At 37.2% G+C, this 14,147-nt stretch overlaps 1 protein-coding gene across 2 annotated transcripts in view; it reads right to left on the bottom strand.

Annotated features, from left to right (window-relative positions):
- ZFR (zinc finger RNA binding protein) overlaps positions 1–14,147 on the bottom strand; it is an 80,101-nt gene that overhangs the window by 52,326 nt on the left and 13,628 nt on the right. For both annotated transcript variants that reach the window (XR_011645538.1, XM_004484635.3), the window contains exons 3-5: positions 5,947–6,229; positions 3,238–3,382; positions 1,081–1,299 (exon numbers count right to left, since the gene is read on the bottom strand). Coding sequence is in view for 1 of the 2 variants with exons in the window: in XM_004484635.3 (XP_004484692.1) it covers positions 1,081–1,299; positions 3,238–3,382; positions 5,947–6,229 (647 nt within the window). In the remaining variant the exon portion in view is untranslated. The remainder of the gene's footprint in view (positions 1–1,080; positions 1,300–3,237; positions 3,383–5,946; positions 6,230–14,147) is intronic.

Consider the following 14,147-nt stretch of genomic DNA (forward strand, 5'->3'; position numbering starts at 1 on the left):
ACATGTGTTTGCATTGCTCCTTTTCTTAAGATCTCCTTTTTTGCATCTTTTCTGCCCACAACATAAAGACAGACACCACGGCAGAGCTTTATACAAGGCTTTTCATTCTCTGATATTTCCAGCCTTGTTTCCTGATATTTAATTAATTTATCCTATACTCCAGCCACAACAAACTCTTTCTTTCCATACACCTGATGCCTGTATACTTTACCATTTTATCCCCAGCACCCAGAGTAGCATCTGGCATAGAATAAAAGTTAGGAAATCTCTGAGAAATAAAAAAGGCTTTTGCTAGACTTTTGACTCCCATGTAAAAGAAAGTTATCAAGAGGGAAGAAGTGATATTGTACAAGTCACCTTAAATTTTCCATGCAACAAGGTAGGGTGTTAAGGAATAAATAAAATGCAAAACAATAACAAATCATACAGCAGTACAAGGCTGAGTGCCTATAAAAATGTTACTTTAAGCACTACAATACTACAAACTATGTCAGATTAGCAAGAGCAGGAGACAGAGTGGAAGGTTTAAGTGATCATAATGTTTCAGGGAAAACATATGATTATTTAAGGAAAATACAGCTACTCTGTCCTTTCAAGAGATGTGTGTTATATAATCATCATCTCAGGGATCTTTAGATAAGGCTACCCAATATTTTCAAGATTACTTTTCCTGATAATAAATATGAAGAAACAACTCTTTCAGGGTCAAAATAAACCATATAAATAATGTCAGTTGTATTCCCCAAGTGTTAAACCTTAAGTCTTCAAATTCATTTGGAAATACCCAGACAAGACTGGGTATTACTTCCTCTAATTACAATGCTAAGCCCAAGACTCATAACTAGCTTTCAAACCCCCAAAGAGCATTTTATACTCTGCTAAGAGTTCCCAGTTAAAAAAGAAAAAAAGATATACAACTTAAAGTATGGTTTATCATATTATGCACACATTTATATTAACATCAATTAATTCTTGCTATTGGGAGTAAGACCTTTCCACAGAAAAACAAGATTATTTCCATTAAATTTTCTTATTTACTCATTTACTATAACATGGTTTAACACAGTTTATCAGTCTTACCAGAATAAGTAACTGCTGTGGTACTATAAGTAGCACTCTGAGTATAGGATGGCACCACAGTGGCCGCAGCTGCTACTGGCTGTACGGTGGAGGATACAGGATAAATGGAAAAAGTTGTAGTAGCTGGACTTGGTGTGGCTGGTTTTATGGCTGTCACTTGTCGAGTTTGCTGGGCTTGAGTATATTGAGTTGCACCTTGGCTATAACCTGCTTTGGGGGCTAAATGGGAAAAGAGACATCAGAAAATGAGAAGAGCCACAATAGTTACTGTACCATAGTTACTGCATCAATATCCTTAAAATCTAGAAAAAACAGGTGTAAACAGCATTAACTGTAAGCTTTATGCCAGCAATTTCTTCTTGGCAAAAGGGATAAAATTTCATCAAAATGACTAAAATATAATACTTATGTAAATTAATTTACTAGCCTTTCCCACAAAATGCTTCCTACATATTTTCAAAATGGCACTTTAGCAAAATTTAAAACTGGGTGAAATATGAGTACCACTTACAACTGGTAGAAATAAAAGGTTTTCAGAGAAGGGATGTGTATGTGTGTTTAGACCAATCAGTCTACTTAACAGTTATGCTTAATGTTGGGAAGAGAAAGAGAAACTCAAAAGTACGTATGTGAATTCACAGTGAAATTTCAATGTTTAATTATATGAAATTTGACCACACACCACTCACTACATTTTACAAATTCACTGGTAATGAATCTCAATATAATTCTAACTCATAAGGTACTACTATCTTAATTCTTCAAATGCCAACACTTGAGTGCAGCTGTTCTTAAATGGCTACTATTAATGCCTATTAAACGTTCTGCTGCCTTTGTTCATATTCAAAACAAGCATAAACTTTAAGAATCTTAGGCGTCTTATCACTGATCACTAAATTAATAATCACTTATTAACAACTAAAGCACACAAATGGAATTTCTTAGAAAAGCTCAAGTATCTGGAGGCAAAACCCATTTTATTGTCAATTAATTAAGGCACCTTAAATAAACTGCACTTAAAGAGTTTATAAACTTTTTTATCTATACCACTAATGAAATGTGATCCACACAGTACAGATGGAGATAACATTTTTACAGAAAAGAAACTGTTCAAGAGGAATAAATGACTGACAAAAATTACATAGTCAATGTCAGAACTTAGACTAAATCATCATCGTCTGACACTTAAAATAATTCAGTGCTCTTAAGCACAATCTAAGTTTGGTAATTAACCAAGAAATTCACTACAGATTACTCTACACCCAGCAAATCAATAGAGAAAATACCTTTAAAAAGTCAAAATCATTATAATTCAAATATTTTTACATCACTTTGAAGGGATTCATCAAATCTTAGACCTTTTAGGGACCCTAGATATATCTAGGTACCTCATTTATAAACAGGAAAACAGAAATGAAGAGAATTTCTAAAACCTACTTGCCCGTGTTAGTGCCAAAGTCAGTTCTGGATCCCAATTCCATTCTCTCATAATCCAAGGTTCTACCCACACCCTCACTGTACTTCAATAATGATTAAAACAAAGGAGCTGCCTCCATTTTCAAAACACAGAACTTTGCTTTAAAAGTTCTCATTTAAATCTCGGGGAAAAATCCATCTTTTCATCTACAAACAGGGAGGTTTCTTACAAACAAAACACCTTTTACATTTGAACCATTCTATATACTGTATTTAATGTTATTGGTAACTGGTAAGAGAACTGTCATTACAAATCAGTGAAAGATGGTTTAAAAGTATGGGCCCATAAAGAGTCTACAGTGGTTCCGGGCAATCAGCCAATCAGCAATATGTTCTGGGCATTTCTGGCAAAGATAATAATGTCGCATGAAGTTCTCATCGCAGCTTCTTCTGTACAGCTTATTTCAGCAGGAAGGGAATTGTAAGTTGAAGACAAAAAATGGAATATACTTCCGGAAGAGAGGGACATGCTTATGAACTGCCTCTATTGCCTTGTCTCTCTTTGTGACTAATAAGCCCTTTAGCTGAGGAAGAGAAGATATCGCTAAACCCTGCCTCTCAAGGTGATATAACTAGGTGAACACAAAAGCCTATCTTCATTCAAAAATTTCAGGTAAAGTTTAATGAAATTAAACTATTTCAGTAGTTTAGGATGAAACCATATATGTTGACAAAACCCACCTGTCTGATAGTAGGTTTCAGCAACAGAAGGCTGAGGCTGGGCAGCAGCAGCTACAGCGGCAGCAGTTGCTGTTGGCTGTTGGTAGTACTGCTTACTATCGTAAGCTACAGCGGGTGCTGTGGATCTTACATATGAGTACGAGTCCTAAAGAAAAGGAATGAAAGAAAATGTTGTCTTGAGTGAAGTGAAGGAAAACAAACATCTTTACAATATAAAAGTCTAATAAGAGGAAAAAAATAACAAAACCGAAATATGTACCCAGACTAGATATGAGTAAAATTCAATACAAAGGGGATTCATTTTAAGACTTCATCCAATAAGATCAAAATAATTTCATGTACCATATTAAACATTTATAATCACAAGTCACAGAAATATTTTAAAATAATACTTATTTAAAATCAAACTAATTAGATTTGTTATTATTTTATCTTCCTTCTTTTCCTTCTTTTTCACTACTTTCATTAACATAATGGTAGGGAGTTTCCAAGTAGAAGGGAGAAAAAGGAAAGGTAGTGCCAGAGAGAAAGAACAATATATAAAAAGCCCCAGGGTAACAGAAAGATCAAGGTGAGCTGTGTGAATTTTGATGCTACATAAAGTGAAGAGGGGTGGAGTTATGTAAGCAATAAGGCAGGGCCCAGAACATGATGAACTTCTAGACCTTCTTAAAGACAATAGAATTCAATATATTCTATTCTCTCTCTAGCATAATGAAACACAATCAAACACATCAAAAGTTCAGTAACATCTCAAATATTAATAGAAAATATGAAAATATGAATATTGTTGATTCAAATGTCAGTTTCTTACTTCCCAAAGTGAATTACTAGGCTTTACAAAGAATATAGACAAACTGGGGGAAGATCAGAAGGAATAAAAAGTTTTGTCTTAAGCAGCTGGGTGCTGCCAGTTTGGTTCCCAGTGCCTCCTAAAGAAGATGAGCGAGATAGCAAGGTGCTGCAACGGGCTGGTGCAGGGAGCTAATGCAACAAGATGACACCATGAGATGACACAACAAGCAGGGAGTAGAGGTGGAGCCTCCCTCCCAGGTTTGGTTCCCAGTGCCACTGAAAAATAAATAAAGAGGATGAGCAGACACAGAAAGCAGACAGTGAGAGCAAATAATGAGGGGTTGTAGGGAGAAATAAAATAAATGGACATGGCTCAAGTGACAGAGCCATCTACCTACCATATGGAGGGGCCAGGGTTCGATCCCCAGGGCCTCCTGACCCATGTGGTAAGCTGGCCCACACGCACAGCTGCCACATGCAAGGAGTGCCAAGCCACACAGGTGCATTGCATAGGGGTGCCCCACGTGCGAGGAGTGTGCCCTGCAAGGAGAGCTGCCCCAAGTGAAATAAGCGCAGTCCACCCAAGAATGGCATGGCACACATGGAGAGGTGACGCAGCAAGACACACAACAAAAAAGAGATGCATTTTCCCAGTTCCGCCAGATAATGCAAGCGGACACAGAAGAACACACAGCAAATGAACACACAGAGCAGATAACGGGGGGGTGGGGTGAAGAGGAGAGAAATAAATAAAAAATAAAATAAATGAAATTTAATTAAAAAAAATAATAAATAATAAAATAAATTAACGTCCCCCCCCCCAAAAAAAAAGGATAAAGGAACTGGAACCAAATTTAATTAAATAACCAAGTAGTAACCGAGTATTGCTTTCAAAAATAATACTGCAAGGACAACTAGATCTTTAAAAAAAAAGATTCATTTATTCATCCCCACCCCCATTTGTGCTCGTTGTGTGCTCTCTGTGTGCTCTCTGTGCCCATTCATTGTGTGCTCTCTGTGTCTTCTTGTCTTCTCTTTAGGAGGCACCAAGAACAGAATCTGGGGCCTTGCATATGGGATAGAGGCATTCAATCACTTGAGCCACCTCAGCTCCCTGCTTGGTTTTGTCTCTCATTGTCTTTCCTCTTTGTGTCTCCTTGATGCATCATCTTACTGTGTCAGCTGCTGCACCTGCCGGTTCTGCTAGCTTGCTGTCTTGTTTGTCTTCTCCAGGAGGCACTAGGAACCAAACCCAGGACCTCCCCTATGTGGTAGGCAGGAGCTCAATCATTTGAGCCATATCCCCTTCCCAGACAATTATAGCTTTATGTCTGCCAAAGACTACACAAGAAGCAAGTGTATAATTAAGAGCATGATCAATTTGTTATATACTAAGAAAGTATACTCTGGAATGTACAGGCAAGAGAATTTCCACCCTTGGTAATTCTCAAACAAACAATAAATATTAATGTTCGTCCTACAGCTTAGGCCCATGGTTCACTAGTTAGGAGACATGGCAGTGTTCAAAGCAGATTATGTAATGCCACAGTACAAACAAGGGGAATTTTCCCTAAATCTTAACTTTTCTGAAAAAAAAAAAAAAAAAGTGTGATAAAAATTAAAATATTTAACCAATAATTAGTATAAAACTTAAAAAAAATAAATCAAACAGTTATATAATGGAGTAGAATGGACTACTGCACGAGGTTGTACTGATATAAAGCACACTGCAAGGAAAGTTAATGGTTGGACTACATGCCTAAACACCTAGAAATACACAGTCATTTCCCACTATTAATAGAGGTAATATTTGTAAGAACAGACTTTGAGAAGCACTGGCTGGGGCAAACAGGACAAATACTGAAGCCACTGAAACCTGTATGTTCATAGTACTGAGACTAGTTGTTTTCTTACCTGGTAGTTTTGTGTAGTAGCTGGAGGTGGTGGTGGTGGTGCTTCTTGTTGCCTCTGGGTGTAACCATAATCAGTTGCTGTGTGTGCAGTGGGGTAGCCTCCATAAGCAGCAGCTGTTGCAGCAGCTGCAACAGCTACTGGTGCAGGTCTGGCAACTGCAACTGTGGCGGCTGCTGGTGCATAGGCAGCAGTAACTGTGTGAGCAGCTACTGGAGCCTGATGGACAGTGTAGCTAGCAACTGTAGTTGGATGAGAATAGGCTACACCCGAAGCTGGTTGCTGGCTATAGCATAGGACAGAAAAATAAACACAATACAAATTACTTTTAAAATCTAGGAACTTAATCAACTTTTTTTAAAAAAGCATATTTTCAAGTAATTTAATCATGAACTAAAGACCAAGTATTTCAACTTAATAAACCTCTTAATATTGTATTACTATTCAATAACTTTCACTCCTTAATCTAAATAACGTATATTTACATATATTATGTTTCAGATCATAAATTATATCATGAAGCAGGGATAACAATTTTGAATAAGAAGCAGTATTAGGAGGAAAACAAAACCTTGATTGTTCAAACTAGTAATTTTAAAAGTTATTTACTGTAAAGTTCTTTTTGTTTTAGAGTTTTAAAAATCTATAGAAAGAAATCATGACCAAAAACAAGCAAGCAAACAAACAAAACTATATTCTAACTCTAATTACAGAGAAAATTTAAGGTAGAAACTACTACCCAGTTAACTTAAGAAATACCTCTTTCTCTAGAGAAGCAGCTCTCAACTCGGGGAGATTTTGCCTCCCAGAGAATTTGGACACGTCTGGAGATATTTTTGATTGCCACTACTGGGGGTGGTTATCTAATAGGCACAGGCCAAGGATGCTTTTACACATCCCACAATGCATAGGAAAGTCCCCCACAAACGAAGAATTATCCAAAGAGTATCAATAGTACTAAGGTTCAGAAATCTTTTCTAGAGAACAAAACTTAAAATGAAATATTATTTTAGATAAATTTCTAGCTTATAGGCATTAAGCTGGAAAATAATTTTAATAAATAAAATCATTATACACATTTATTTTCCCTTAAAAACAGCGTAAGTTGTAAAAGGAGACCTAAGTCAGATGTTTTGCAATCATAACCATTTAAATCTCAAAGAGGCAAAAAACATTTTCCAAAACTGTACACCAAATAATTCCCAGCTAAAATTCTAAGAGAAATATGTGTAACTTTAACTTTTAACCAATGTCCTAAAGATGTCAGCATATGAAAATATATTCCTTTTTCTGGGTTATCTAAGTAATATATTTACAATTCCACTTGCTAATGCAATTGTTAAGGCAGGAACGCCTTCTATAAAAAGAAGAGGCCCAAGCTGACCACAGGTTTCTGGTATAACAAAAGAAATACACAAAATATGGCATAAGCTAAAGCTGCACTAATAAACTACAGTATGTGATTCATGGGTTATAGCACAGGCGATTTTGCACAATACCATAGAAATATGATACAGAATTAAAATTTGGGACCATGATATTTTAACTGTATTATGGAAAAACAGATAAACTAGGATGTGTTCAAAGGAAATCAATATGAAACTTATAATCTGAGTGTTAATTCATATTAGAATAGGAAGACTGGCTGATATTCAATCTAAAAATAGTGACTGGGGGAAATATGATAGCTGCCTTCTAATAGAAGAGACTTACTCCATGCTGCTCCAGACAACAGAACTAAAACCAATGGATGGAAGTTACAGGGAGGCAGATTTCAGCCCAATATGAAAAAGAAAAGAAAAGAAAACAAAAAAACCTTAATACTTAGAACAGAGTCCAAAGAAATTGTTATCATTTCTATTTAGAGGAGGCTTTTCATATTTTGATATTAAAATTAGCAAACATTTCTATAAATATGCAAATTACAGGACAGGAAATGGAAGTTTAAATTGCAATAGTGGGAAAGTGATTTGAGATTGACATTTCTGTGTGTAATTCAACATCCTTAAGAAAAAATGCCAACAGGTTATACATCTTCAAAATTCCTAGAACTAAGAGAAAAGAATTATATTTAAAGTATAAATATACCAATTCTGTGAAGCTTTAACATTATTAGGATAAGATTTCAAACATCCTGACTAAAATGGATAGGAAGGATTTTAGTTATGTGAAAATCCAAACAATCTAAATTTTAGATTCCTACACTGTTTACATTCCTGCCACTCCTTATCCATTATCTGTACACACTTCTGGTCACAAAACTTGACCTATGAGATAAAAAACAGGATGAGAACAGAGTGAGAAAGTCAAGCAAACTAGGCAGGCACTTAAACTATTTCTGGTCCTAATCTTCAAAGTCCATGCAAGCCAGGAAGGAATGACCATATGCTCCAACTAAGGCCTACTGTCCCAATGTAATTATTGAAAGCAATCTCACTCTCCTAAGTGTCTAAGTTTGAACAATAAATTATATAGTCACTATTCCCAGGAACCATATAAAAAAGATCCCAGCATGGTTAGTAATTACCATGTACACACCCCAAGAGCTGCCTAGCCTAACACTCCCTTGTACAGTCAGGTTCCCAGCCATCATCTGTACTGGAATCCTGCACTAAATGCAACAAGAAGAATGATAACCTATCTCCAATTATCAGTGGGCCACAGGCCTAGAACAACTTTATGTTATTAGAATAAAGATTCTCTATTTATTATTCTAGATCCACCTGGGAAATTCTCTTCCAATTTCAAATATTGTTAGGAAAACTATCTTTTATAAGATGTAGATGACCAGATGGGAATACACCAATTCAGGTAAACATCCAGTGGCTAAGTCTAAATAAATGAATTCTTCTTTTTACCCCTCATGTCAAATCCAATTCAAAATAGTTTAAATAAAATTAGTCATGGGTGGCGGACTTGGCCCAGTGGTTAGGGCGTCGGTCTACCACATGGGAGGTCCCCGGTTCAAACCCTGGGCCTCCTTGACCCATGTAGAGCTGGCCCATGCGCAGTGCTGATGCCCGCAAGGAGTGCTATGCCACGCAGGGGTGTCCCCCGCAGAGGGGAGCCCCACACACAAGGAGTGCACCCCGTAAGGAGAGCCGCCCAGCGTGAAAGAAAGTGCAGCCTGCCCAGGAATGGTGCCACACACACGGAGAACTGACACAACATGATGACGCAACAAAAAGAAACACAGAGTCCTGTGCCACTGACAACAACAGACGCGGACAAAGACGACGCAGCAAACAGACACAGAGAACAGACAACCAGGGTGGGGGGTGGAAGGGGAGAGAGAGAAAAAAAATTAGTCTTAAGTCAAAATAGTTCAAATCAAGGTTTCTGCCTAGTTTTTTGTAGTGTTAGGACTAAAGGCTTTAAATTATCTCCCTATATAAGAAAATACATAGTAACAATTTCTGATGTTGGAAAAGAGCAGTTATCGCATTTTTCATTGCTCAAATTAGAATTCTTTCAAAAAGTATGCATTTTATTTAAGGAAAATATGCGTGTCTTCATAACAATGGTGGTTACAAGACTTCCTCAAATTATACATTGAAAATTGACATGAAAAATACCTTTCCCCTATATAATTTTCAGAGTGGATTTGGAAAAAGGACCTCTATCACAGAACGTAAATGCTCCAATCCTAAAGCTCTTGATAATCATATAAGCTTCTTATATTTTTAAAAGACTTGGAAACTAACAAAACTATCTTAACTCTAATTATTATTAACCAGGGAAATGGGAGAGTCAGAACAATAAGGCCATTCCTGGGCAGGCTGCACTTTTCTTTCAAGCTGGGTGGCTCTCCTTATAGGAGCACTCCTTGCGCATGGGGCTCCCCTACGCGGGGGACACCCCTGCGTGGCAGGGCACTCCTTGCGCACATCAGCACTGCGCATGGGCCAGCTCCACACGGGTCAAGGAGGCCCGGGGTTTGAACTGCAGACCTCCCATGTGGTAGATGGACGCCCTATCCACTGGGCCAAGTCTGCTTCCCATATCTAGGGAATTTTAATACTAAAGAGTAAAAATTTACACTTCCCCTGGAGGTTAATGGTCTGTCCAGCCAAAGTTTTACTGAGACAGCTTTCAGGGAGCCTTACTGCCGTTTTTCTTAAAAAAATGAAGAGACAACCAAGAATCACCAGATATTTGAAGAAAGTCTACTAACAACAAAGGAAACAAAAATGACCTTGTGGGAAATGGGTATCTCAAGACAGTGGTTAAGAGTTTTGAAAAACTAACTCAAAGTCACAACACATAGTTGAGCAAAACAGACAAGATAAAGATATGAAAACTATAAAAGAAAAGATAACAGGATAAATCCAGGAGGTCCAATATCCAACGAGAAGGAATTCTAGAGAGAAAAAACATAGATGGAAGAAATTAAAGAAATAAAATTCCTCAGTGTGGAAGGGAGGCACACATTTTCAAATTCAAAGGGTCTAAGAGCACAAAACAGAATGAAAAGAACCGTAGCTAGAGACAAATAGCATTTCACAACACCTCAGGATAAAAATATCCTTCAAGTCTCTGGAGAGGAAAAAAACAAAACAAAACAAAACAGGTCACCTACAACAACTAAATGAAAATTCAATTTCTTAATATTACACTAGGCTAAAAGACAATAGGGAAATGTCCTAAAAAGGCAAGGGAAAAGGATTATGAATGTGTTAACTCCAAAGAAATTATGAAAGCAAAATAAGATTTTTTTTAGATCTTCCAGGACTTCAGAGTTTACCTCTTATATTCCTTTTCTTAGGAAGGGAAACAAAGAGGTACTTTAAGCAAAACAAAAAAGTAACACAGGAAACAATGCATAGGATTCTGCAGTGGATACAAACTTAGGAGACAGAAGAAGAGAAAAGTCCAGGTCAGCAGCCATGTAATAGGCCCAGAAAACAATGAGTCTAGATTGGAATCAGGGGAAGAACAGAAGCCTCTGTGAGAAAAATGTCCAGGAAAATTAAGGCGGGACCATATGACAAGGTGACAAGGAGCCTGGGAAAACCTTAAGAAATGATCAAGGCACTGAAAAGACTTAAAATGGAAAGAGAAAAACAGGTAATAAAAGACTTCAGGAAATGTTAAACTACTCAAGAAAGGCATAATTCTTAGTAAAAAAAAGTCATAGTTGAGCAATTAATAGGAAGTAAAAAAGGAATAAAATCCATTTGTTCTTGAGCCTAAGAAGTTTCTAAGTGGCACAAAGCTGTATAACTGCAAAACATTAGGAATTCCAATCATAGAAGAGTAACTGGTCCCATAGTAAATATTATTTATAATCATAGTAATGAAAATTTCCTGCTTTAAAGTTTCAGAATCAACCAAAATTACTGAAAACCAACTACAACCAAAGAACATAAAAGTTATCACAAGTATAGGGGAGCAGATGTAGCTCAAGGGGTTGAGGGCCTGCTTCCCAAAGACAGGGTCCTGGGTTCAATCCCCAGTACCACCCAAACACAAAAACAAACGAGAAATCAAATCTCATTGGAAAGTGGGTATAGCTCAGTGGTTGAGCACCTGCTTCCCATCTTACAGGTCCTGAGTTCAATTGCCCATACCTCATAAAAAAATAAAGAAAAGCATAGCTTATGTTGGGGGTGGAGCTGAAGTGGGAAAAAGGGCATGAGTTCCAAGATCCTTTTCTCTAAATAGAATAGGAAGATACTATCTATCTTTGATGGAACCAGAAATGAAATGTACTATTTGAAGCAACAGAAATATACCTTGTTTGGGAAGAGGAGAAATCAGAAGCAAGAGATGGGAATCAAAATATAAAAATTTTAAGTAGATAAATTAATAAATAGCAAAAAAACCCAAACATATTATTTAGTGATATGGAAGTTTTAGCAATTTGATATGGTTATGAATTCCAAAAATAGATATTAGATTATGTTTGGAATCTAGTCTGTACCTGGGCATGTTAAAGTTATGATTAGGGCTTTAACTGGGCTACATCATTAGGGCGTTTAGTGCCCACCCCTTGGTGGGTAGGGATTCACAACTAAAAGGCATGGCAAAGGACAGAGTTGAGGGTTTCTAATGTTGGAGTTATGATGTTGGAGTCTGATGCTGAAGTCTTAAGCTGGAGCCCCAGGAAGTCAGCACACAGAGAAAAACAGAAGCAAGCCCCAGGAAGAGAGAACTTGAGCCAGGAAAAGAACAGAGGAATAGAGACAGCTCCTTAGACACTGCAGAAACCCCAGGAAGAGAAAAAGAGCCGTTCACCTGATAGCCCACAGCTGACCTTATGGAGAAAAGAGAGGAGCTAAGCCCAGAGGAACCCAGGAAGCCTGAACCTCACAGACATCAGCAGCCATCTTGTTCCAACACATGGAAATAGACTTTGGTGAGGGAAGTAACTTATGCTATGGCCTGCTAACTGTATGCTCCTACCCCAAATAAACACCCTTTATGAAAGCCAACAGGCTTCTGGTATTTTGTGTCAGCACCCCTTTTGGCTGACTAATAAAGAAGTCAACACCAGAAGAAATAAAATCGGAATGTATTAAAGATGGGGGCCTCTGGGAAGTGGAATTGGGCAGCAGGGAAGAGGAGGAAATGTGAATGTCATTTTCATAATAAGCCATTCTATATGATTTGATTTTAATTATATCAGGCATTATTCTTGACTGGAAAAAAAATGCATAAAGCTATTGGAATAAAATTCTCAAACTGATAATCTCAATCAGTAGCAAAACCACCACAAATTTCAATACTTTTTTCTACTTTTTCCAATTTCATCTAATATCTACACTTCTGACTTCAGTCTTAGCCTATCTCCCAACTCTGGCCCCATTTTTAGTAATTCCAAATCCATTAATATGCCCTGGTCTTACATTACATTCTATTTACATTCACCACAGAAATTAACTTAAGTATATAAATAACTGGTTGGTCCATAAGTGGCATCTGACAGCAAGGAACACATTTTACTAATCCTTCTTTAGTCTCTGTACAACAGTGGTTCTCACAATGTGGTCCAAGGACCCCAGGGATCCCCCAAGACCTCTCAGAGGACTCACAAGGCCCTCCCCTTTTAATTATACATCTGTGTGAGGCCCAATTGTCAATATATATTTCAATACAAATAACGTATCACAACAGAGTGAATGAAGAAGCAGATCTGAGAATCCATCTCTCCTTAGATACTAAGATTTTCAAAACTAAAACAATGTCATTTATCTCATTTTTTTTTTGCTTTGGAAAATTTATTTTTAAATACAACTATTTTTGATTAACATGTAATGGCTTCATTATGCTCATAAAATGAATTAATACTTTTAAAACTTCAATTTTAATTTCTAATACAGTAGATATATACAGTACAACTATTTTTGTATTACACATTTATAGCTATACTATAGTACACATTATGATATGTATTATATATGTTTATGTAAATAGATATAATCCACATAAACTCTCTTTGGGGTCCTCAATAATTATGTGTTGGAAGGGTCCAGAAACCAATTGAAAAGCACCATTTTATGACATAGCATGAATTTGTCAAGTCTGTAATGGTATGCACTATTCATTTTTCTGCTCTCTAGTTATTCCCCTTTAAGCAAACTCAAGATACCAGTAATGGCAGAGCCGAAGTTTAAACGTGGACAATGTGGCCAAGTGTCCAGACTCAACCATCTCATCTACTCTCTCAAACAGTCATGTTCTTAAATAGTTTAAAACATGGTGTCAAATCTGAATAGAGCGCCACTCCATTCCAACTTAATTATGATACTTAGACATCTGTATTAGTCAGCCAAAGGGGTGCTAATGCAAAATACCAGAAATTTGTTAGCTTTTATAAAGGGTATTTATTTGGGGTAGAAGCTTAAAATTACCAGGTCAGAAAGCATAAGTTATTTCCCTCACCAATGTTCGTTGCCACATGTTAGAGCAAGATTGCTGCCGATATCTGTAAGGGTTCAGGTTCCCTCTTCCTCTGAAGGTTCTGTGGTCCCAGCTTCTTCCAATAACAGCTGTAGGCTGGTAGTAAGTCTATCCCTCTCCTGGGGTTCATTTCTTCTGGGCTCAGCTGCTCAAGGCCTGTGGTCTACTGAAGCTGCAAACCATCAGACGAATAGCTTTTCTCTCTTCCTGGGACCTTTGCCGTGTTTCTTGGAGCCTTCTCTGTTTCCTCACATATCGGCTTCTCTGTGTTCTTCTCCTGTGTCTTTACTTCCTAGGGCTCC

The sequence above is a fragment of the Dasypus novemcinctus genome, chromosome 2 (genome assembly GCF_030445035.2).
Source record: "Dasypus novemcinctus isolate mDasNov1 chromosome 2, mDasNov1.1.hap2, whole genome shotgun sequence".
Taxonomy (NCBI): Eukaryota; Metazoa; Chordata; class Mammalia; order Cingulata; family Dasypodidae; genus Dasypus; species Dasypus novemcinctus.